The sequence below is a fragment of the Conger conger genome, chromosome 6 (assembly GCF_963514075.1).
Source record: "Conger conger chromosome 6, fConCon1.1, whole genome shotgun sequence".
NCBI lineage: Eukaryota > Metazoa > Chordata > Actinopteri > Anguilliformes > Congridae > Conger > Conger conger.
The window spans coordinates 56,543,943-56,570,653 of NC_083765.1; the positions used below are offsets into that span (position 1 = coordinate 56,543,943).

The window sequence follows — 26,711 nt, forward strand, 5'->3', positions numbered from 1 at the left end:
CCACCTGAGCCAATGTCGCCTCAAATATTAAAATATTTTTTATGGATTTATGGATATTGTGTGCCTATATCTTTATAAACAATTGTCTTATTAGCCCCTGTGGGCTGGGCATTCCTATGGATGGATGAACAAATAAAAAATCTAATCATTAATTTTAACGACTGCAATTTAAAAACAGACATGAACGAATAACTAGTTTTCTGTTATTCTGTTACCCTATTGACTATGATGTTTTCACTGTAAAAACAATATTTCCGAAAATACTTTGATCATTGGTTTTTTTATTTTATTTGTAGTTTTTTTCCCTAATATAAGACGAGCATTGATTAATGTTTCTCTTGGATAGCAGTGGTTTCTGCCTTGCTGCTCTCCCATGAATCCCATTGTTGCCCAGTTTCTTTCTTATTGTGGAGTCATGAACACTGACATTAGCTGAGACTAGAGGGGCCTGCAGGTCTTTGAATGTCCATCCGGGACTTCCTGGATGAGTTGTCACTGCACCCTTGGAGAAATTCTGGCAGGCTAGAAACTCTTGGGAAGATTCTCTACTGTTTCAAGTGTTCTGCATTTGGCGATAATGCTTCTCACTGTGGTTTAGTGGATTCCCTGAGCCTTTTCAGACTGATAATTCAACTTTATTATTATATATTTTTTTCTCATCTTCTGGAATTTAATTTGATCGTGATGGTGTGTGCTTGTAGAAACTGTTGTGACTACTTGATGTTTAGATCCAACTGGGCTAGCTGCAGACAACCCTGGCTGTTGAGCCAGCTCACTCTAATTGTCAATTAAATTTGGCTAACTAAGGGTTACTTTTTCCACATGGCTGTTTGATAACTTCTCATTAAATAGACAAAATCCTAATTTAAATGTATTTTGGGTTAACTCAGTTTCCCTTTGTCTAATATTGCATTTTTTTCTAAAGATCTGAAACCTTTCTGTGCGACAAATATGCAATATGCAATAATAGAGGAAATCAGGAAGGGAGCAAATACTTTTTCACAGCTCAGTACGTTTGTGAAACTCTTGTTTTAGTGCTTGAACAAAACTCTACCACAATTTCCCTGGTAATATCATTCCTTTGTTATAGTTTTATTTCTGGTTTATTTCTCCAAACAAAGAGGTATGCACTATAATGATGCCCAATGGATAAAAATGATAATTAAAAAAAAAAACTGTCCCACAGATTTTGTGGAAAGAATGCATGTGTTAGCAAGGTGCAGTAACTGAAAGGATATAGGCTGAGAGAGAAGCAAAACAAAAAAATTCTCCAAAGTGTGAAGCCAGGAGGCTAGGTTTGGCATGAGATGCCATTACATTGGTGGTTTTATAAGTGTTCAGTGTTACAGCTGAGAGAGAGAGAGGACTTCATTTAATCTTCAGTGTTCATAGAATTGAGTGAGATTCTTTGTATTTACTGTTTGTTGAACAGGTGAAATGAGGTCTTTGCAAATGGTCCAGATCGAGGTTCAGCTGTTTTTCAGACCAAACATCAGAATGGGGAAGAAATGTGATTTTTTTAAAATTCACAACACTCTCTTAAACATACGGTATGCACTGTAATAGACACAAACTGGCTGTATGGTAACTCCCGTTTGAAGGACACAGGATGGAACCATTGTGCACGGTGCAGAGTTCTCCAATGAATTTCTCATGGAGTTGTCCTGAAAGTTCTGCACCATATCTGCACCATAACTGAATGTGATTAAGGGTCTTAAACGGTAAGCACTTTATTAGATACTTATTACACTTATTTTGACACGTTGTGTGTTCAGAGAGGCTCTTCTGCATGCCACTGTTGTAATGCGTGGTTATTTTTGTTACTGGCCACTGGACTGCTGCTCACTGTGATTTTTAAAATTCACAACACTCTCTAGAATTTGTAGAGAATGGTGCGAAAAACAAAAAACATCCAGTGAGCAGCAGTTCTGCGGGCAAAAATGCATTGTTAATGAGAGAGGTCAGAAAAGGTCCAGACTTGAGTGCCAAATCACCACACATTACCACAGTGGTATGCAGATGAGCATCTCTGCTGGATAGGCTACAGTAGCAGAAGACCAATTTCCAGAATTGTTCAACAGATATTCATGAATGAGGCAAAATGTGAGCATTCACAGAATCCCCAGGAGGGCCGACCTCACCCCACTGTGCAGACTGGGGAAGCCACTATACAGTAAAACAGGGATGAGACGGAATATTCCACCGTTATTTGACTAATGTATTGATTGGGTCAGTATTCAAAGGCCTGTTAATTAGCCAAAAGTAAAGAGAAAATTGGTTCCGTTCAGGGAAGGAGAACTTGAATACAGATATGGTTAATCTGCCTGAGTTTGAGTAAGTGCATTCTGTGCCACAGAAAAAAAACTGCTGCTTCATTTCGTATACTGCTTGTGGCTAAAAATTAAGTTCAAGTATTTTTAGCATCCCAAACACAAAATGATGATATTGCTAAGTTTACAGTTGGTTTCTGCTCAGGGGCGCAATGGGAATCATAGTATACTGAAAGATGAATTCATAAAGTGGTGCATTAACTGTTCACACTGGCAAAACAAATGGTGTCGTTGTCGATTTTCAGGAAGAAGATTAATAACAAAATATGGTCCTTGATACAGTATGACTGGAATTCTGATTAAACATTTCGATTTTGAATTTAAATATAAATATCCAGGGAGTGTTGTAAACAACGAGTTGGGTTGGAAAGGAAATGGAGGCCTAACCAGTAAAAGTCAACATTGATAGTATGCATTAAAGGACATAAACCTCAATGTTTTTTTTCGATTTTGTAAAAATGTATTTAGTTCGACTTGGTTCAGCAGATCTTTGTAATGCTGGCTCCATGCTAATGCTGGCTAACACTGCACCAACCCTTCCATCAGGAATTCTGTGTCTGGCCTTCTGGAAAATGCTTTATTGTTTCAAACTCAGGCGCCATATATCAACACATTAATTTATTCCCAAAGCAATCTTTCCACTGAACAGTGATGCATCGGGGTTAGCCTTAGGTGCTGATGGCCCACTATAGCGGGGCTCTGCTGTACAGTGTATGAATGCAGAGCCACACGTCTGACGAGCCTTGTCAATACGTGTTAAACGTCTGCTGATTTACTGTGAGAGTAGGTGGCTGTGAGCGGGAATAAATGTTTTTGAATAAAATCAGTTATTCAGATGTACTCTTTGCTCTTATTCAAGTTAGCTAATCAGTTGATTCAGTATTTGAATACTGAATGAACAGTTTTAATTATCTTTGCTTTTTTTCTTTTTCTTTTTTTTAAACATGGCTTTATAAATATTCACAAGGCCCTACCAACCTTGCATAAAGAAACCGTGAATTATTTGATATAAATGTCTTACCTAGTCTTTGCACTCGTTGGGACTCGTTTCTACATTTGAAGCCATTGGTAAACAAATGTTTATTTATTGGAGAATTTGTAGCCCAGTGCGTTGGACGACGGACACTCAATCTCTGCTTGTGACTTTCTCTGCTTTCCCCTATCTGAACTGAGTGGAAAATGACATAAGGTCTCCTTATAATATATAATATATAATTATTAGTAATAGTGAATAATAAATGTAATTAAATTAGGCTAAATGAAAGTCATCACTTGTGTGCATGTAGAAGCAGGGGAATGGGCTTTGTTTTTTGTACATGTTCTCTCTTCTTTATTCTATAGTGCACTGAGCAGTTTTACAGTTATTTCTGCAGCACAATGGCTAAAGGATCGGGGCTGTCCGCACACTGCAAAATGCCCTCAAGGGGGAATACCAGCGAACACAAAGCTTTCAACTGTTAGAAGAGATTTCAAGACAATTTCTGAAATGGGTATGCTGCAACTCGCATACAGAAAATATAATGGAGCATAGTGCAATATAGTTATGGAAAAATCACCATATAAACAGTGTACAAAATTTACCTGAAGTATAGCATTTGGCCTTGGGCTACAAGGTGGTTAATTTGAATTTCTCTCTATAGAACCTTCCTTAGGACAGTGAAGAGAATTACCATCAGAACACTGCACATTGAGCACCTTTTTATGATGATGATGATGGTTGTTGGGAGGGCAAATTGAAGTCCTCGTTCATGCTATTTGGCGATAATGTTTGTAATTCAGAAATTCTAAAATGCTCCCTTTGGAAGAAGTTAGAATTTCTCAGCCCTGTTTTGTGGGACTATACATTCGTGTCCAACTCTCGATGGGGTCGTCAAGCATGGGGTAACCTGTGGAACAGAGATGGAGCCTTGTGCTGTATGTGGAATTGCTTTAAAAGAATCTGGCTCTTGAAAACAGTATGCACTGTAGTGGTATGAGGGTAACCTGTACGAGATACAGCCTAGTACTGTACGTGGAATTGCTCTTAAACATACGGTATGCACTGTAATAGCCACAAACTGGCTGTATGGTAACTCCCGTTTGAAGGAGACAGGATGGAACCATTGTGCACGGTGCAGAGTCCTATTCAATGTTTTTTTTGGAAAAGAGAATTCCTCATGGAAGTCAGGACTACTCCATGAATTTCTCATCTTTATTACACTTATTTTTTTTGACATGTTGTGTGTTCAGAGAGGCTCTTCTGCATGCCACTGTTGTAATGCGGGGTTATTTCTGTTACTGCCCACAGAACTGCTGCTCACTGGATGGCACCAACACTCATTTCATTTCATTTCAAAGTCACTTTGATCACATTTCTTCCCCATTCTTACATTTTCTAAACCTCTTGACCACGTCTGTGTACTTCTATACATTTAGTTGCGGTCACATGATTGCCTGATTTTAATATTTTCATTAACACACCAGCTCCAGGTCTAAAAGTGATCATTGAGTGTAAGTCTACTTAACAAATCATTCAAATTCTGCAAGTGAGCCCTTTGACAAATCAATATATCTCTTCCATAAACTGTAATTGTTTTAAAATGGGTGTTGTTGAAGATAGATATAGAGGTGACCTCCATAGAGAATGACATACAGTAGATGGGAGACATAGTGGTCTCCATGGCAATGTCCTTTGATTGTGAAGGTAGAATTGGTTTTCAAAAAGAAAATCCTTTTCTTTAACCACAAAATTGGACAGATCAGAAATACATGGTTGGAAGATGGTGAGAGTCCAGTGTAAGCTTAAGAAATATTCCAGGGCATTTACACCTTCCTTATGAGAAAAGTTTGCACTGATAGAAGTTACATCAAGGGTAGCCAAGCTGGTGTCTGGTCCCTGCAAAACAAATTGTAATTTAGGCTGTATCGGTTGATTTATTGATTGACACGCTGACTGTGGTTGGGTCGATGGTGATAGGAGCTTAGCTTGGCAGGGCTCTTGTATTAGAAAACTTTGTGCTTCCTGGGTAATCTTAAGAGGCCAGTGCATTCATGTGACTGAGTTCATCTTGGGTGAGTGCTGGTCAGGCCAGACCGCAGATCACAATGGCATTAGAACAGTTACGTTCCTTTTCCTATGGAGAAGTTTGGCATTATAGTCCCTAAAATGTCAATTAATTCAACCAACAACTGCTTTTATTGTCACAGCAAGCAGGTGGAATTTGGTTCAGTATAGCTGGAGAGCTCGCATTTATGACATTACATGTATAATAGAATCACATGACACGGGCAGACGCCACCCCAATGCAGAGTGTAGTTCACATTGCCATCTGTGTTTTTCTAATCCGTCAAAGACCATGTCTCTTGCGGCTCCTAGTGAAATTTAGCCATGTCTTAAAAACCCCCAAAGCCCCATTTTGAAAAACAAACAATCCCTTGAGGTTAAGTTGTATCGCCCTGGCATTTGGCAAAATAAGGGAACGGATTGTTGCAAAATGACTGGCCAGTCATAAATTGGTGTAGTTCTCAGTGGTATGTGCATGAAAACATCCAATCTTTCATTGAGTGCTGAGACTACAGGCGTGCTTCTGAAATACTATGCCTTTGCTTCTAATAGCACTGCGGTTCACAGCCCTGTCTCGAGTGCCGTACATATCCAAAATACCACCGTTTACCATACACTAAGCTACTGTGGAGAAGCATTGGAAATTTAAAAGAGCCGCAATGTCTGGCCTATCTAGAAATGAGCTATTCTTTTGTTCAGACAAAAGTCTCAAGGTAGTGATCAGTTATATACAACTGGCTTAAGAGGAGAGTGGCAAAAATTGTGGGTCTTGCAGCATGACCAGCCTGGTCTAAATGCTGATTCCACATTCTCATTCCTGTATAGAAATCCTGGGTTGATGGAGAGACTTTAATGGAGTCTGCAGTCAGGGAAGGAGGAGGGGGAGAAAAAAAAAGGACAAAGAAAAATAGGCAGGCTGATGTGGAATGCATTTCCCAGGCTGAATTAGAGGGCTGTGAGTGATGGATTTGTCGCTGTGCAGTGTGACGGGCTGCCACGCTTCCTCCCCCCATCTCTCCGGCCCCCTCCGAGGCCCTGTTAACCAGACCCCCACCCCACCCCCAGGTTAGGGCTCAGTCACGTTCCACAGTCATGTCACTGTGTGAGCGATGCAGGCCAGCCCTGAGACGCCACTCTGTTTGCATTACCGCATTCTGCATCGGCCATAACGCAGGCCTGCCACTAGACTGGAAAATAACACGGCCTGTTCGGCATTCGGTAAAATGCCCTGTTATTTTTTTAAAGGTAGTAACGCTGTTTCCCTTTTTTCTTAGAGACGTTTTGTATGTAGTTTTGGATTCATTAATATGTTTCTAATTTGTATATAAAAAATAAAAAAAATCGATTTTATATTAGTTTGGATTGTGACATACGAACAGTATATGCGATTATTATTCAAGTCTACACTCAAGGCTTAATTACCAGCCGGTTCTGCTGTTAGACTGTAAAGGAATCCCGACTTTAATGCTCCACCAAACCCTGGATTTAAGGTGTTTTTTAAGGACGGATACATTTCAGCTCACGTTGGCTCGGTTATCTTTGCAATTGTGTTTTTATGTGGAGCTACAAGCGCCGAGCAGTGCCTGAGAAAATCCCCTGCAATATGAGATCTCCAAAGAAATGTTTTCCCCTGAAAAATCCCACAGGGCACAGGCACTCCGGCAAACCCCCAGACCTTCACACCAGTCAGCGCCTGGGTCGGGTGTTGACAACGTGACTGTGTCTAGATCAACAGGGCTGGTAGGCTGGCCGAGGTGGCAAGGTTCAGGAAGCTGAGCGGGGATTGGCCCCTGTCGTTGTGTCAGAGGTGCTGAAGAGGTCATCCTTTGATTGTGATGGGCATAGATGGCTGTGTCGTCATTAAAGTGACCCTAAAGATTGCGTTCTCGTTCTCCACTGCGGAAGAATGAGAAATTACTCACCTGCCACATGCCTTCTTTGCCTATATTTATTTCATTAGACCCAGTCTCATTTTGTTCGACTGGGCTCTTTGCGTTACGGGCTCTGGCCAGCCTGTTTGTCGGCTGTAATTGCCCCTGGAAACGGAAACCGTCGGCCTTGCCAACAGTATTTGAAAGCTCACCGCGAATGATGTTATTGTACTTGCACCGTGCTCGGAATGTGTCGACTCGAGATTTAACTCCACCGCCTTCACGTCAGTTTCTCTCGTGTTTGTTTCGGTTAAAATTTGTGGCTTTAATTTTTGTGAGCGAGATATTTAGAACTTGTTTCTTTTTCGTTTTCTTCGACGATCCCTGAATGATATAGAGGCTCGACCCTGTTGCCTTGATAGGAAGTGGGTGTGAGAGGGGGAGAGAAAAATGGCAGCAGTGCTGCTACATCTCAAGCTGCCGGGAGTAGTGAAGAGGGGGGAGTGGGAGGGAGAGGGTCTCCCAGCCTTCCAGACGTTCCCTGCTCATGTCCGTGATTGCGGCCTGACCTTTGTCCGGAAGGAGCAGCGGAACGTCGGGATTAATTAGCGCCTCACGTCTCGTACGGCCTCCAGGTCTCCCGACCTCCTGCGCCGCTAGGAAAACAGACTCCCTGCCCACCGTCGTGCAGCTCTACAGGACAGAGAGAACACGGACGGGGGGTTGCACGGCTCAGGCTAAAGGTAGAATTCACGTCAGGGACTAAAGGGTGCAAGGGGAAAAAGAGAGGGGTTTGTAGAGTGGCTCGGCGGGTATTTCACCTGTGTTGCAGTGGGAAGGTTAAGGTCTGTGGCCTGCTGTCACTTTTCTTCTGTGAAGGTAACAGTAAGGGTTTTCTCTGCTGATTTAGTCCATTGCCGTTCGCAATGGCTGTGTTTGGCATCTAGATACTTTTTTTTCTTTTTTTTAAAGGTCTTACTTTTTATTTTTATTATTATTATATTTTTTTTATCAGTATAATATCAGTATCCGAATAACTCATTCCAATCACATTTTTCCTTGCTCCTGACCTGTAAATCAGTCGATGTCCACAGTCCTCCCCCAGGTGTCCAATAGTAGGTACTAGAAGTTAGGAACTCCCAGTCTTGCCTTTGAGCAAGGAGACATGAGCGCTTGGAGGTATAACTGAAGTGGCTTCCAACTGACATTTGAAGGAGAAAGAACATTTCCATTGACCTAATTCTACAATTTCCCCTTCACTTTTTATAGCCATAAAAAAGTGGAGAAAATTAAGCGATTTGAATGAAGCTACTGTTTTTTGGGGGGGTTTTCTCCCCATAGTTTGTTACCAGCATTAGTTTTGCAGTACTTCCTGTTCATAACCTGTAACATGGCTCACTGCTGTTCTCTGAATGAGAATGGAGAAATTTAGCTTGCGCATGAAGCGCACACCGTACACAATTAGGACGATGAAAAAACACCTTCCAGGTTTTCAGTTGTGGAGTTGTGCTGCTGTGGTCCTTCATGATGACAGAAATGCCCAGCTCACTGTACAACAAGGATCACCCAGTTGATTAGAGAAACCTAACCTGCCCTAATGAGCATTTGGCTACTGCATAAATTTAATGACCTGTGAAATAAATGCATTGGTTCCCATTGCAAATGAATGTTAAGTGGTGTGTTATACACGCCAGGGTTACAGTGTCATGTAAACAAAGGTTTTTTAGTTTTTTTTTCAGGCTCACACAGGCTCACACACACCACAGCTCCGTTTGTTTCTTTCTAGAAACGTGAGCATTAAGAACATAACGAATGAACAGCATGCCGGCTGTTTTAGACATGACCAGGAGAAGTGGGGTAGGGGAGTTCCCTCCGCGTCTCGGCGAGAGGCGGCCATGTGTCGCGGCCGTGGAAGCGGTCGCTGTTCGCGGACTGGCACGTTTAATCGGAGCTTGTGAAACGCGCACAGCGGGGTACCACGGCGCGAAAAAGAGGAGCCCAGAGCTAGCCAGCTGTCCAGGAGAACCGGGAGAGGGGGGATGGGCAAACGGAACAAGATAATACCATGGTCCCGCTCCAGTATGACTTAAAACTCTGCGGGGTGCGTGCACGTTCCCCCGGGTTTGTGTATGTACAGTACGCTCGCAGACAGGCCAGCCCGGGATCCCAAAGCCCCGTAATTTCCCTTTGTGTCTGCCTCCCGCAGCCCTGGTTTAATGTTTAAACTATGCCTTTTCATGGCAGGCCCAGGTCCCCGGGCCCCACAGAGCCGTCTGTCCTTTATTGATGTCGCGCGTCGAGTTATGAGCAGATATTTTAATATTCAAGTAACCTTCCCCGAGACTGTGGGGACAAGCACCACTATGCATTAGTGATGCACCCTTTTTAAAGTCAGCCCGCGCACGTTCAGAGAAAGGAAGGCCATTGTAGCATTCAATCATCGCGTTTATTGTTGAATAGTATTTTACCTTTTCCCTGTTTCAAAGAAGAAAACTGCCACCACCTCATCCTGCGCAATCAGCAGAGAGGGGTGGGGGATGAGTTGTATTACCCTTCTGGAATGCAATGCCAGGTATCACGTACCCCAACTGGGCAGGAAAGATGGGGAACCATTAACTGCTGCCAGAATGAGACCGCTGATAATCTCTCCGTTGTGATTCCGGAGCTAAGCAACCGCTTTGAATGTGAGACGGACTTCCTCGTTCTGAGCCAATCATTGAGATTTTGTGTGGATGAGGTTCTGACACACAGGAAGCGCCGCTGTTGGAGCTTGCTTTTCTTCTTGTAGCTTTGTATTGGATCCTCTGTTCCTGATCAGAAGAGTTTTAAACCTCTTCACTCCAATAATTGAGTAAAAAAACAAGAAGCTCCACCAGTTGGCTGACTTCCCTCAGTACAAACTCAACAAGCTGATTAAAAACAGACTTGAAATGTTTTAAATGTTATGTAAACGAACTTGGAAGGAAAGGTAGCTTCCTCCACGCACTGTTAATATTAAAGAATGTTCATTCATTAACGTGAATTAGGCTAATATGTATTATCTGGTTTATTTGTGGAAAAACCGCATCCACCTCTGGGGTAGATAACCCAGAAAGGCAGATTTTCATAGCGAGCCCCACTGCAGTGCACATCTAGCCCATGCCATTATTCTCTGGAGTTCAGAAAAAGGTCATAAATGTAAGTGCTGGCATAGCGAAGACTCAACAAAAACATGAGCGCGACCATGCTCTCGCTCGATCAGCATTGCTGAGCATGGCAGCGGCCTACCCAAGTCCTCCTTGATGTTTTTAGACATAGTCATGCATTATTCATTCTCACAGGCTCGGATTCAGCAGTCTTCCGCACTGCCAGTACGCAAGGAAATAACTTTGAGAGAACTCGCATGATTGGACTGGCATTTTGAATTACTACCGATGCCATTTTGCTTCTCCTCTTCAGTTACCTCCGTACGTTTCAAAGACCTCATGATTATCTCTGCTTCAAAGATCATGTTGTTTTTAATTGTCATTCTTATCTGTTCTAGTTTAACAATGACTGTGTTTAGAGTATGATTCTCTCCTTTTCTGTCCTATTTCTCCTTTTATTTTCTCTTACGTTCTTTTTTTATGTTTTCTTCGCTAAGAAGTTCTGTATCCATTTAATCTCCACCTGTCTTTGTTTTTCTGGAATGCATGTACATAAATCGTTTTTTTTTTTTGAATGTGTATTAATTACAGATTTTCGGAGTAGGTACCTTATGTGGGTAATGTGGGTGTGTGGGTAAATATGAGCCTCTCTATGCTGTACATGTGTTTGTTTTGTCTGGTGTGCTTTACTGTATGTGTATCTGTTTTTGGACCGGCTTCAAAACGAGATGATTCATCTCAAGGGGCTATCCTTCAATACATTTCTCTTCTCATCTGGCAATGGCTTTATGATCTGAATTCAAATCAGTGGATCAAAAAAAAAAAATCCACCTTCATTATCAGTGCAGAGAAAGTTGAAGTTATCCTGATACACGTTCTTGTTAAATAGCCTGTGTTACTCGCTTGCTATTTCAGGTGATTAATTAGTGACTGTGCCTTTTGATACAGGATTCAGATTTAATCGTGATTGCCATGGGGGAAAAAAAAAAGATCAAATTGTATTAAAAATGATCAAGTTGCCCTAAAATGTTAAGTTTGGTTTCTTGCTATGAATGTGTTGGGCTAAAGAGAGGAGATTCTCGGGCCACTGTCGGCGTGAGCTGACCGCGCGCGGTCCGCCAGTTGGCCTGCTGCTGCTGCCAGTCCCCGCGGCCTCCTTCGCAGCCACCCCACTCGCGGTCCGATCACCGGACTGCGTGAGAGCGCCCCTGAGCTTTGTGTAATCATTCAGCACATGTTCTCTCCCTCAGCCCCTCCACTGCGGACAAGCCCGAGTCCACCGCCGGCTGGCCCCGTCAGCCTAACGACACCTTTTATAACCGCCGGCCCATTAAAAGGGCCTATTTGTTTTAAAGGCTGTTTAACCTGAACGCGTCTTTAGCGCGTAATTGTGGGCGTCATCTGGCCCCAGAAAGGTTTTAATGCCTCGCATTAACCGAGGGTACCTCACAGTCTGTTCAACTGAAATGCGAACAGATCTTCTAAGAAGTGACCGTATTGTTTTGGTCCCGGCCAACCGACATTTCCGCGCCTCCTTGGTCCGTCCTTGCCTTTTGAAGTGAATCGATCCGGTTTTGTTCCACCCTTCTTCTTAAAACCCTGCACCCATTTTTTTTGACCTCCAATTTTTTTTTTTTTGTCATCCGAGTCTTTGTCCTGCTGAATAGACGTGCCATTGTTGGGGCGACCCCTGATGAAGTGTGTGGTTTCCAGCCCGGCGTTTTTAATGACAGCCAGATGAAAAGTGGACGAGGAGGAGCGGAGATAATAAAGTGAGGACAGCCGCAGACAATGCGTCCTCCAGAGGCGCGGGCGGGAAGGTGCGGAGCGCGGTCTGCTGAAAATGCTTACGCCGCTGAAAGATTGCACCCTGGTGTATATCCTGGTCTGGGCTCAAAAGAGAGCGTTCTGCCCTCTTTATTCATCCATCAGTCAGAGGCAGACTACCAGCCTCCACTTAAACCATGCTCACCAGAGGATTCATCCATTTTTTATACCAGAGGAACCATATACAATTACTGTGGTGACCACTTTATTTTGCACTTATTAGACCTTTTTGGACTTTGGACTTATTGGTCTTCTGCTGATGTAGGCCATCCACTTCAAGGTGTTGGGGTGTGTGTGTGTGTGTGTGTGTGTTCAGAGATGCTCTTCTGCATACCACTGTTGTAATGTGTGTATTTCTGCCCACAGAACTGCCAATCACTGGATGTTTTTAGTTTTTTTGAACCATTCTCTGCAAACTATAGAAACTGTTGTGTGTGAAAATCAGAGGAGATCAGCCATTTGAGATACTCAGACTACCCCATCTGGCACCAACAATCATTCCACGGTCAGTCACTTAGATCAAATTTCTTCCCTGTTCTGAACAACAACCGAACATTGACCGCATCTGCATACTTCTGTATTTAGTTGCTGGCACATGATTGGCTGATTAAATATGTGCATAAACGAGCTTGTGTACAGGTGTGCCTAATATAGTGGTCATATATATAATGAAAAACCCAACTGAATTTGGCTGGCAAAGTAATATGGTCGAGGACAGGGGGCTGGAAGCAGTCCTTAAGATAGCATTGGAGTCCCAAAAATATTTATGTTAATATTCAGTTAATGAGTTTAATCTTTCATGATTAACCTACTGAGCCAAATGCTGGAAAAACATTAACCAAATGGCGGAAGGGGGGGTGCCTTGTGTTTAACAGAATCAAGCAGCTTGGTATAAATTTGGTATATAATGTTTTGTTTTTATAAATACTTTTATTTTTAATTATGCTGTTCAACACAGAGTTTCTCTGTCTCTGTTTTGAGCTTAATACCATGATTGTTTTCTTTCTCCAGTGGTCCCATACTTCAGCAGAGATCCTTTTCCCCTGTTTTAACCAATTTTCCCCTTTTCCCCACTCATTTATTCTTCCTTACTAGTAAAGATATCACTCGCTGCTGAACACTTCAGACAGCCTGATTAGCCGAGACCCACAGTAGAGCACCCTGGGGTTGTGTGATGTTTTTGAGCCACCAGATAATACAAATTAAGCTGCCAGTCAATCTCCACCTTAAATTAAAAAAGAAATGTATGAGAACCACCCTTAATGAACTAGCACGTGGGAGATGAGAGGAGTGTGGAGTTAGACTTTTCTCTGGTGATGGTAAGGATTAATGACACCTCATTTCAGCCGGAGCTGTGTGGAAGACAGCCATTTTGCAAACCCCAGGATGGAGAGATTAAACACACGTGCAAATAACACAGGCTGTAGGCTATTAACTAGAGCTTCTATTGATTTAGCTAGTGTCACTTTTCTTTTCTTTTTTCATAGCTTACTTCTCTCACCGCATATCCAGTTGACACCACTTTTCAAACTGTAAGTTCAAAAAGGATATGACTTATTGGGCCTCTGTCAGTTCAGACATGGATGTTTGCTTTGAATAGATGCTCTAATGTGGTTGGGACTGTTTCAGGAATGGAGACAGTGGATATCGTTGTACAGTCTCTCCTTGTTGATGTCCATTCTGACCTTTGAACTATGAAGCCAACATGAATGCTTCTGCATTGCTACTTGAGTCTGCCTGCATTTGTCCTGGAAGCACTTTTCTGACTGACAAGTCAAATCTATTTGTACAGTTCATTTAGATTTATTATAGTACTTAACACTATGACGGCGATGGCTGGCTTCCTTTGTTATTGTTGTAACTTTCACTCTTGCTTCGGTTGACATTCTACATTTAAAAAATGACAGTGCAAACAAAGTTTGATTTGATTCTTTTGGCCGTGATCATTTCAAATCAGAATGGCTGTGAGTGAGAAAAAAAAAAAAAAAGACTAAGTTTCTGTTTTTTAAAACTCAATGCTGAAAGGCCAGTCTACACAGATTCTCTGAATGTAATACATTTCATTTGCTTTCACACATCGTTTCTGACTTGTGAACATGAACAATGTGCCGATTTTCAAAGTCAAAACCGGAGATTTCTTAAAGCCGGCTGCTTTTATAGCGCTCGCAACCTTTGTATTTTTTTTTTTTTTTTTTTTCACTCTCTCTTAAACAGCTTTCTCAGCATGTTTGATTCCTCCAAGCTTTTGTCAGCAGTGTGAAGTTTTGATTTCTGATAATAAATCGGTCTCTGAGGTGCAGGAAAGCAGACAGGGCAATGTCATTAGGATGGAACACAGCTCAGCAGATGTTGCGGTGCTAATTAGCGCTGTGTGTGTGTATGATGTTTTTGTAGATCGTTTCATTTGAAGCTTGTGAAAGTTTTCCTTCCTCATCATTATTTGTGCATAAATTGTAGGCAAAGAGAAAATGTAAATAGTCTTCCTTCCCGATATACAGTGAAAACCATACCAGGGAGAGAAAGAAAATGTACTCCAGATTACCTTGACGTATTATACATTCCCTGTAGTTTCGTAGAAATGTTTAAGATGTAACCGTCGTGTTTATTTTAAGAATCTCCTCGTCATGCTCTCAATGGCCAAATGTGTGGAGAAAGTACAGAATAGACTGTCGTATTGAATGCACTATTTTTTGGGTACTCCATGTACATTTGTGCCATATTTATGAATTCTTTCCCCAGGAGAATGAACCTGTCAACCCCTCTCTCCTCACACACACACACACACACACACACACACACCCTCCACTCGTCTGCACACACCTTATTATTTCCCGTGGATCGGGTTAATAGATGCGAGTTAAGTGGTTATTTGGGTTGGCCGGGTAACTCAACACCATCCCTGCATTTTGAGTGGGCCTCTGCCTCGGACTACCCCTGCGAAGGGAGTTTGCTGGATATAATCACGGGGAGGACTTTTTTTTTTCTTTTTTTTTTTCTTGTCAGGTTGGGTTACTCTGGCCTTCCTGACAGATCGGTCTTTTAAAGTCCTCCGATTCTGCTTATAAATATGTGTATCCTCATTCCCAGATTCCCCCCTCATACTGCACATTGAATGTCGCCCCACTGTAAGGGTGTTTCCATCTTTAATTAAAACCTTGGCACAGCGGAGTTCTGTGCTGTTGAATTATGTTGTTTGTTGTTCTGGTCCCTGAGTGTTTAAATGTGTCGTAACGCATCAGTTATATGTTCATATACAGTATGAACATATAACTAAGTAGTGCAGCAATAGGATACCAGTTTATAAATAAATATGCCAATATCTCACAGACTGCATTGGGTGAGATGGGGTAAACGTGTCTTGGAGCTACAAATGAAAGGATTTTAGCTCTCTGAGGAGTCTATATAAATTAGCTGTGTTTGAGGACTTGCCGTTCTCCGTTTCGATCTTGCTGTGGTCTGTCATGCAGGAAATTGTATGTGGACTTGTCAGTCATGAAGTGAAATTCCAATTTTATCAAAGTAATACAAAAAACAAAATCTGTTAATTGCTGTGAACTACTGTGCTCATAGCTATGTAATACTGGAATACTGTACAATGGTTTTGTTCAATTTAAATGATGTTTGGGTACATGGTCAAAGTTATGAGGCAGAGTTTGTTTAAAAACAGTTTTTTTCCCTGTCATAATCCTAGAAAAAAATAAGCTGTTTGGATGCACAGAAGGTTTAATGCGTTCCTGGTGCAGCAAGAAAAAATATGGAAATGGCAGCGCACAAACCTGAGCAGAACTGAGGAACGCATTCAGATGACTTGGTTAAAAAGAAGAAAAAAAGCAGGGGGAGTGATACACCCCTTATTAAAACCATTTTTAGCAACACGGTAAAGTTTTCTTTCTGTTGTTCTAAAATGTATTCTGCTTTTTTAGTTTTTAGCACTGCTCTGCAAAGATGTCTCAAGTCGCTTGCTATTTTTTGTATTCGGTATTACCAAGTCATTATTTGTGTAACTTTTTGCACTTATTACCAACATAGCTGGTCTCAAAAGAAGGGTCTGCTTACATCGTCTATATTTAGGTCTATACTTTTATTATTATCTATTTTTTCTTTTTCTTTTTTTCTATTTTTAAAGGTGGGTTAGGATTGTTCCAATACATTCATATGTTTAAAAGACTGAAAAGGTTGGAGCCATCATTGTTTTGGTGTCGATTCTCGCATGCGTTATGCTTCATTGCCTTCAAATTTCCTCTCTTAGAATGTAAACCACAGGTAATTAGTAATTTGCTACTTTCAAAATCACTTGCTGGGGATGGGCTTGTTTTCCAGGTACTTGTTATTATGTTTAATTGTGAAGTGTATGGAATTATCTGGTAATTAGGTAAATACTTTCAAATTGTCAAAAAATTACATTACTTGCTCACGTTGTCTAAAATGTCACTTTATGCCTATTCCAGTATATTACTATCTTCAACTTTCTTGACTTTAACAATGAGTTGTAATTGTGCTGACATCACTTAATATTATATGAAGCTCTCTAACCTTTCTGCGAAAGGTTAAGATGCAGAATTTCACTCCCTCGTAATCGCGCTCTTTAATTTCCGGTCCTCATGCAAGAACTGGGTTGGCCCCTCGCCACCGGTTGTGAATATTTCAGTGCCGAGAAGACTGCCTTTGATGCCTCCCGCTCCGCGCTTCGCTGCCGAAGACGCAGTTTAAGAGCGAATCCGCTGTTAATGACCGCATGGAGCTGAGACGCAGCATCACTCCCGCTCTGCCCTTCCAACCCGCCACGCGCTTCCCGGACGTGGGGCCCATTTTCATTAAACCCGCTCGGCTTTGAAACGGCGCCAGCGGTCGGACGGAAGCAGCCGGAGACGGTCCTGCAGCTTGGAGCGGTTACGTCCCGGAGGTGGTCAGCTCCACAACTAAGCGCCTACTCTCTCCTCCCCCCACCTCTCACTTGCCCGTATCTGCCTTTAGATTAATTTGTACCAGGCTGGGCCGGTCATTCAGCCACTGTTATTAACAGCAGGTCAACTCTGAGCGGGGTAAAGTTTATGCCCCCCCCTCCCCCATCCAAATTTTGCACCGGCCATTGGTGAACAGCAGTTTATCAAGCCCGTTCTGCCACTTGCCTTCTATTACCACGGGCTCTTGGGCTTTTAATAAAGGCTGTGGGGCCAGCTATATATACTGATCTAGTGCACTGTGTCAGATGGCCTCTCCCAGGGGTAAAATAAAAGTCCTATTAACATGCTCCTCCTCATTGGTCCTGACAGCTTGATCAAGTGGCCTCCTCCTTAGATGACCTCTGCGCCGCGGTGACAAGGAGGTGAGGCCGAAATGAATCGTTCGCCAGCGTAATGGCCTGTGAGCTGCCGCCCGGGGGTTTTTATTTTCTCGCCTCCGTATTGCCGGTGAACTCTTGAGCAGTGTCAAGGAGAGAAAGCGAGTGTGTTTGTGTGGGTGCGCGCCTGGCGTGTCGTACGAGGCAGGTTAAATTCAGGAATGTGCGATGCGGTCATCGTGACGAACGTGGCGGAACGGAAGGGTTTTTACTTGTGCTTCCTGTCTGCCCTGTTAGAAACGCGTGTGGAATCAGCCGCCCGTTTGGCACCGTGTACCCATGCAGTGCACTTATGAGTTTGGTCAGTTGTTTGGTCCGTTTCTTTGACAATATAACTGTGATGCCATGTGAAAACACATTATTTAACCTCTCAATCAATGCTCCATTTTTTTCAGAGTATACATATTTTCTACAAATGATTTAAAAAAATAGCACATTGTTATGACTTTTCAAGAGATGGCGACTTAGGCGTATGGTGCTCTACTTGTGGATTCAGTTTCCTAGCTACACAACATAGGATGTGTAATACATGGAAAAGTGTTCCTGATCCACTTGTCAGGGGCGACATGGCTCAGGCAGTAAGACCAGTCGGAGGATTGCCGGTTTGATCCCCCGTCCAGGCTGTGTCGAAGTGTCCCTGAGCAAGACGCCTAACCCCCAATTGCTCCTGACGAGCTGGTCGGTGCCTTGCATGGCAGCCGATCGCCGTCGGTGTGTAAGTGTATATGAATGGGTGAATGAGAAGCATCAATTGTAAAGCGCTTTGGATAAAGGCGCTATTTAAAAAAAAATGCCAACCAACCAACTTGTCCCCTGGCATTAAGAACCACCGTACAGAATTCCAGCACGCCATTAGACCATACCAATGACCACCCGGAAAGGGTGCCATAATATTAGTTTGACATCCTGTGAAGTGTGAATGGCCCAAGGGTATAGACCTAATTCTTTCAAATGTTGTCTAAGTCTAATTAAATATCATTGAGGCCAGCATATTTTAATACCTTTTTAGCCGTGTTTGCTCTACTGTATGAATCGCTTGACTTCTGACACAAGGCTGTCTTCTTCCACTAGGGCACTAAATAGAGATTACATGCAAAGAGGGAAGCTGCATTTGAGGAAGCTTGCCAATTTAAGTGATATACTGTTTGTGTACATGCTAACCATAGCCCTTTGTAAAATAGCATTCTACATGCAACTAACAAAACTGTTGACAATGTCACAATATCAAATTGTTACAACATTTTTTTTTTCTTAAGCAATAGGCTCAAAATCAATAAATAAATATATAGGGCATATTTCCTCCATATGAATTCAGAGAATAAAGTTGTTACATTGCAGTACAGCATTCCTGCCATGTACTCTCCATGGATTACTATTCAGAGTGCTCCCTGAAGTGAAGTGTTTTGATAAAATGGTGGCTTTTGTGATTGGAGTTGATTTAAGAAAAGCGGTACCACAGTGAAATGAAAGCATTAATAGGTCTGTATCTTAGGGCATTGCCACAAGTGTTACAAAACACTTAACCGTTCAACCCTCGCATCGACTGAGGGTGTAAATAAACAGCCTACATTGCATTGCCATTTGTACCGGAAAAGTCATTGTACTTTTTGTTTTTGTACTTTTGGAAAGATTTTACAAATATTTGAAACCTGCTTTTCCAAAGAATTCAAGGAGGGCTTTTGTCCTTGTTAGCTGTGTGCATGCTGACCTGATATTTCACTGCCGGCCATCTCAAGCCAATTTTATAGTGTAAATGTTTTTTGAAGACAGCACACTAATAAAATGCACTGACAACAGAATAACAGTACTCCAGTACAACCGGGAGCCACCAGGAAGTTTTTCATCTGTTTTGAGTCTAAGAACTGTGGACGGCTCTTTCAGGAAATGTAACTTTGTTAGTACAGTAGGAATCTTTGTGAAGTTATATAATTTGCAAAAACAGTGGCCTAATGTACACCTAAAAATGTCACCTTGTGTTGGTTAGTACTGTGGCAGTTATTCTTGAAGAGCAGAGGAGAGGAGATAACAGTGGTTGCAGCAGCATTACATGCAGGGAGCTTATTGCAAGTTCTGCCAGGAATTACAAGTTGAAAATATACCAACTAGTGCAAATTATGTTGGTCACCCGCATTTTAGGTGAAATACCAATTACAAATTGCATTTCTCTCGGAGTGTACCTAATTTTCTGCCTTGTTATAACTGAGAAGCCTTTCTTTTTCCGCAGCGTATTTCACAGACAGCGATGGTCTGTGAAAATAATTGGCCTACATGTGGAACTGGACCTGTAGCAATCTCAATACAGCTCAGCTCATTTTTTGGATGGGAAAACTATCCTTGCTATCCTGGCTGTTGATTCTTTGTTATGCCATTTGACCTCTTAAATGAGTAAGATTCCTTCTCCCTAATGCAGTTGTTGTTTTTAGTGTTTTGTCCCTGAAACTGATCGGATAAGCACTGCCCAGTTTTACTCTAGTCTTGTGAGCGAGAGAATTGTATAGCTGAAACGATGTCTGTTGCTGCATATGCGTCTTCATTTGCATGTGCGAAGTGAATCTTGGTTTGTGTCAAACGGAACAGTGTTTCTGAAGAGATGAATCCCAGTGAGCAAAGGACAGAGTCTAGACTTGGACTTAGGCAAGGAAATCTGGGACTGAGAGATGTTTGGTTATAAACTGACTAATTTTAACAAAATCTATCTCAGGTTTCACCTGGATATAGCCTGGGTATGTCCTAGTTGGCTAGAAACTTTTAGCTTTTCAACTAAATATAGCTGGGTTGTTTGAATACATAATGTATTCAATCAACCAAATTTACAAGTAAAAGCAATGGTTTCAGTTTCTAACTATGACACAGTGACTGTTGTGGTTTAGTCGGTGGTAATGATGCTAGTATTGCATTTTATGTGGACACTGAGGCAAATCTTTTTCTTTCAAATCAGAATTTTTATATGGCGCTACACAATATGTAAACCACACATGCAAACATGTGATCAGATAACACTGGATTCACAATCTGATTCATCTGAGGAAAGGTTGTACCTAGTTTAACTGATAATGGAGTCAGGTTTAAATTACTGTATGACTTTATCTTAATTGTTTTGTTTGTCTCACCCGCAGTAAAGGGAGTTTGATTTGTGCCAGGGTTCACCTCCTCATGCAGTAGATACCCATTTACTACAGAGGTGCTGATCCCTCCTTTCAGAGAAATTATGTTTATGTTGGGGCCCTGCTTCCCCCAGTCAAACGTAATATAGTGCTGTGGCTTAATGACTGCACTGCTACGCCCATGTGCGGTTCAGTCTGTGGCAACAGTCTGGGGTTGTATAGGGACAGCAGGGCCATATAGAATGCCTACTTGTGCGTTGTACTTTCCAAAAAATGCTTGCATATGCATTAGCACGTAATGCAGAGATTTTCTATCTTTAAGACACAAGAGCACGAGAATCAGTGTGTCTGATTGCTTTGTTTTTTGTTTTGTGCTCTGTGGGCTTTTAAATTGCTAGCTTTTACCTAGTACGTGATTGCATTCTATTTCCTTATTTATACTGCAGAAAAAAAGGCAATCTGAACAAGTATTTCAGTCTCATATTTAGACGTTTTATATTGCTATTTTTCTAAGTTAGACGGACAGAGTTTTAATCATTGGAAGGCTAAAACTGAGAGGAGAGCGTCTGGTTAACGTTAAAATCCAAAAAGGTGCAATTTGGAACAAAGGTGATGAGAGATGAGAGATGGCGACTAAGGCACTCTTGATATGGATGCTTTAAAAAGCTTTTATTATATGGCTAATGCATAGGCAAGAGGTTTATTCATACTGTTGAAGGGCTGTGTGCCATGTTTTACATTTTTGCCTGTGCATTAGCCATATGTCTGTTCTGCAATAAGTGTTACGGGACCAACATAGTCCGATTAAAAATAAATCAAATGTTGTTACGTGTGACTTATTTAGCTTGGAGAATGGGAAAAGTTATTTCTATGATATATTGAGCAGATCTAGGCATACGCTCACTTTAAAAGGATGATTTCAGAGAAAAAAAAGAATCTTGACAAGGAGACCTTCATCTGCAGCAGGCATTCACGTTGAACATCCGTCTCTGTTCCTTCAGGACGCCCTGGTTCAACGGGTGGGGCTTCAACCTGCCCCGGGGTCAGTCCCTGCTGGACAAGTGGAACCAGGTCCCCGAGGGCATCGACATCCTCATGACTCACGGGCCCCCACTCGGTAAGCTGAACGGCACCACTCACTTGCCCCTGAAAAGTTCCGCTTTTCAGCGTTCATCACGTAAATATATAAGTGGACATCAAATGTTTACCTTTGAAATACCCTGCCATTCAGAAGCTTTTCAGTCAGGACTGCATGAACACTGAAATGTTAAAAGGAAATGTTAAATGCTCTGAAATGTTAAATGGAACAGAGAGGCGCTGCCTCTGCGGCTTTTTTTGGGTGAGCCCTCCGCTTCTGTCAGGTTTCAATGCGATTTTTCTATCTTGTTATTCAACTTCGGCTCTTTGCCTCGTTTTCTAAAGTCGCCTCTGCCTCTTCAGTCTCAGCACTTGGTCTACAGCCTTGGAGTCATTCAGGGGAACTCGCTCGCTCCTGACGACTATTGAAACGGAGTTATTGTTCCTCTGCTCACCAGAAGCGCGTTTCGACAGAGAAGGTTGCAACACTGAAGTGTTGACTAGCTGAAAGGGTTGGATGATGGAAGTGAGCTCTATACATCCGCAGTGGAGAGGACGGGTGACACGTGGCCTTTTCTCGTTGCTTTGTCCACCAGATGAAAGCGTTCGGGCGCGGGCTGCGGTCGGGTGACGTCGGTCTGTCGGTGGGGTGAAAGGTTTTCGGGCCTGAACGTGACCGTGAGTCTCTCTCTCCCCGTGTGCGGCGCAGGTTTCCGGGACTGGGTTCCGAAGGAGCTGCAGCGGGTGGGCTGTGTGGAGCTGCTGAACACGGTGCAGAGGCGTGTCCGGCCCAAACTCCACGCCTTCGGGGGCATCCATGAGGGTGAGGGCCGCGGTCTTCCTGCACTTTATTAGTCCAGCCCAAGGCACACGCATCACATCACTAGCGGTCAGACAGTATGTACTTACTCTTAAGTAATGAGGTATGAGGTCTTATCTTAAGGTTACGTTCCACCCAAGAGGCATCTTTGATCATTTCAGAGGTACATACTTCAATTATCATGAGGTATGTACTTGGAAAAGATTAATTCAGACTAAATATGTAAATCAGCTCATTTGCATACTTTATTCAAGATGGCGGAAATTACAAATTTGAACATTTTTATAGCAGTCTATATCGTGATAATTCTTTCAGATTATAAATAAGATGTTTTTTATCGCCAGTACCCAATAGTCATTTTTCAGATATTTTCGTGATTCTGTACCCGCCCCTAAAGCTTATAACAAGAAAACAATTAACTCAAAAGACTCTCATGGATATTGAGTAAAGGTTTGCTAAGTTTCATGATCTATTTCAGGATGCACTGAGTCCTGCAATATCATCCTAAATCACGTTGAGAAAATCAACTCCAAAGATAGAAATGGTAAATAATTATACTAATTTCACCATACACATGGTGTATTCATTCAAAATGTGGTATTATCCTGAAAGTTGAGTAGTTGAGGGATGATTTGCTTCAGTAAACAGAAAATTTGAACAGAACAGTACCTTGTATTGCAGTGTATCTTCTTTAATAAAAATAAAATAAAATAATGCAAGTAATGTATGTAAAGCATTTGTAACAATGCTCACAAATGTGGAACAGGTTAGTGCATAGACACACAAGTCCAATTCTGTCGAACAAAAAATGTTGAGGTCTTCACTGGTCTGCAGTCTATAGCCTACGAAAATTAGGAGATAAATGGAGATAGAACAGGGTAGTATACCCTGCACAGTATGTTAATTCAGCTCTAACAAAGTGCATATGAGCCCAATAGACAGAGTTTAACACTGAACACTTTACTGTGTGTACTCTGTTCTGTGCTTCAGCTATGTTGCCCATAATGTTCACACCTGTGGAAATCAATAGTAGATACACAGAAGCAGATGCGGGGAAGAATACAAATACAAATTTTGGTATAATCAGGTTTTTATTTAATTCATAACCTAAAGTAATAAACTGTAACTGTAAAATGTGCGAATTGAGGATCTAGTGGATTGGAGATGGCCTGGCAGAGTGAGGCAGTCCATCTGAAGCGAATGTTTAATCAGTCCACCCCGCACATTGGCTCAGCCTTATTACCGGGATTACACCGCGGGGAGGTCAGGCAAACGGCAGAATGAATATCATATTGAGCTGCGGTCTCTAATCTGGGCCTCAGAGCCCTAATCTGCTTCTGGGCTTGAAGCAAGACCAGAAGGCCCCTGTTCTCCAGACACATCCTACCCTCACGCCTTTGTGTTTTTAATTAAAAACTGGCGAGCACACAAAACACTCCAGCTGGAGAAAACTTCACCAAAGAACTATTGCGGAGTATGTCATACTGTACATGCATGTAGCAAGCAAAGGTTTCGCATGTGTTTTTTGGCCATCTTGAATTAATTAAAGAATTCTTTCTTTTTTTAAGTTAAGGGGAAAAACATTATATCTACCAATGATTAATAGGAGTGTTGAGGTTTTTGGGGGGTGTTTGCCTTCACTAAAATCGCATTAGAGATGGAGTGCTAGATACAGATTATTCAGAGATCACATCAAAGACTGACTGGGTCCTCATTGATTACATTCTGCTACCCGTGCACATTTTTGGCGTGTTATTTTGCGGTTAGTATTTAATTCGGTTGCGGTCTCTCCCCGCGCAGGGTATGGCATTATGACGGACGGGTACACGACATACATCAACGCCTCCACCTGCACAGTCAGCTTCCAGCCCACCAACCCCCCCATCGTGTTGGACCTGCCCAACCCCCAGAGCTCCTGAAGTCACCAGGGAGCCTTGTACATGTCCATTCTTTTCTAACCAGTCAAACATGCTCAATGTTCTTTCCAAAAAAAAAACAAAAAAAAAAAAGCTTTTGTAAACTGCTGGTACAAAAATACATAAAATTGTGAATTAAAGATTGTGGTGGGGGGGATGGGGAAGGGGTGTCAAGCTGTTGAAAATGGATTGGATCTATAATATGATGCTTTGTGAATATATGCATTTTCTGGATACTTTGATATGAAATGCCATTGTAGTTTGTTTGTTTTTTGTTAGTTTTTTTTAATTTTTTTTTAACGTTCCTTTTTTTTTTTTGAGGACAGTTAAGCTTTCTTTTGGCAGACAAGGAGACTGCCCTTAAACTAGCTTTACAGTATATTGTGAGAATGTCACTTCTGTTAGCAGAGAATAGGTTCCTTATTTATTTTCCGTGATGAGTGAGAAATGGGAAAAATGCATTCAAAGGAACATCGAGTACTAGGTCTAGTACTAGATCAGGGAAGAACTGAATAAGGTTACTGTAATGTGCGTACCTCGTTGGAAAGAGTTTGAAGTGTGGCAAATGTACTTACATGATCTGACCTCTGCACTAAATTTGTGTATTTTTTTTATAGCAAGTTAAGACCATAATTCTGTTTTGTGTGTGTATGTGTTTACATGTGTGTGTGTGTGTGTGTATGTATGCATACAGTTTTTAAACACGCGTACATCTGTACTTCATCTCTCTCTTTGCTTTCAATGGTGCCCGTCTCATGGCCGAATTTGCCTTACGCACGCAAGAATTTCATCGTCAGAAAGGGGCACTTTTACAAACCGACAGCCTTTTTTCTACACACCTGCCTGAACAAGGTTTAGTTGTCCTTTCAATCTTAAATATTATTGTATTTGTGTTTTTATTGTCTCTTTTTCTAATTTTGCACTGTGTGTAAATGCAATCTTGCTAGCACAATAAAACATTGCCAATAGTTGTTTCAACTTCGCCACTGTAAATGCTTCTTGGCTTTTGCTGACATAGTTTCCTTGTTTATGGAAGTTTAGAATGGCTTCTTTCTTTTAAATGTATTGTGATATACATTTAGCTGCCTTTATATGCAAATAAAATTGCAAGATTTTTACTTATTAATTAGCGGTGTGTTTTTATGGAAATGTTTTATCCTATGGCTCATGCCAGCATTCACTTTAATGCTTTTTATAAATACTATTTTAAGCAGTGAAATGGTATTTTTATGTAAATTTGACCTGTTAATTAGAAATTAATAATCTTATTACTGAGGGTCTCACCGTGTATTTGCTTTATTTAAGTGAAGTTTTATGAAGACTTAAAACCAGTTTCAGCATACTTTGTATGGAAGTTGTTCGTCTTGGTTCTGTTCTCCCATCTTGTTTCCATTAGGTAAAAGTACAAAAAATCAATTTCCTTACCCTGGGGGACCAGCATTCTGACATTGATGTCCCATGATGCTTAGCAAGTTGGCAGTGTCTACAGTCCGCTTGTCTTTTAATCTCACAGATACTGTATAAAAACCTTCCGTAATCAATATTCCTCAGGGAAAAAATCTTTACATGCCTGTGTATAATTGAGTGAACACAATGAGGTTATAAAAACAACCTTGAAAGTGTAGAAGGTGGTCTAAAGTGTGGTGACTTCAGACCTATTGTGTGTAATACATCTTGAAAACCATCAGATGACTCATTCACAATGGGCCAAGAGTTTGAAATATTTCCTCCTGGAGCAGAATGACTGTGGCGTTCCTCCCTCCAGTTGGATTGTAATCCAATTTGTCTGGCCATTTTGTGTGCCCATGTATGTAAATGTTCATCTAAAAATGGCAGTGAGAGGAGAATAGCATTTGGCCTCGGAAGTCAAGACTCTGGGTCTCTTCCACTGAAAGCGAATGTGAATTAAGCTGCCAGGATCCAGTTTGTCCAACCCCCCCTCCCTTGTGCACATCAAAGAACCGAACCAATTAACTTTCTCCCAACGAAAGTGCAAAATATAGCCCCACACCCATGAGAGCCAGAGACGCCATTATCATAATCCACCCTAATCATATTAACATAGCCTTAGAAATCAATGTGAAGAGCCATTTTTTATGCTTTGTATGTGGGAGTCGAGTGTTTATGTGTTGCCTTTCATGTGTTGCCATATTTAATATTTTAAATTAGTAACAAAACGCATAATCATGTATCTGCCGCGGATATGTTCACTTCACTTTGACTCTATATAAGAAATCATGCCCACATTTGTGCATGA

At 41.7% G+C, this 26,711-nt stretch overlaps 1 protein-coding gene across 2 annotated transcripts in view; it reads left to right on the forward strand.

The window, feature by feature from the left end:
- LOC133131071 (metallophosphoesterase MPPED2) overlaps window positions 1-25,576 on the forward strand; it is a 54,499-nt gene extending 28,923 nt beyond the window's left edge. For both annotated transcript variants that reach the window (XM_061246188.1, XM_061246189.1), the window contains exons 5-7: window positions 21,643-21,758; window positions 22,428-22,541; window positions 24,339-25,576. In XM_061246188.1, coding sequence (XP_061102172.1) covers window positions 21,643-21,758; window positions 22,428-22,541; window positions 24,339-24,457 — 349 coding nt within the window. In that variant the 3' untranslated portion in view covers window positions 24,458-25,576. The remainder of the gene's footprint in view (window positions 1-21,642; window positions 21,759-22,427; window positions 22,542-24,338) is intronic.
- The last annotated feature ends 1,135 nt before the right edge of the window (window positions 25,577-26,711 follow it).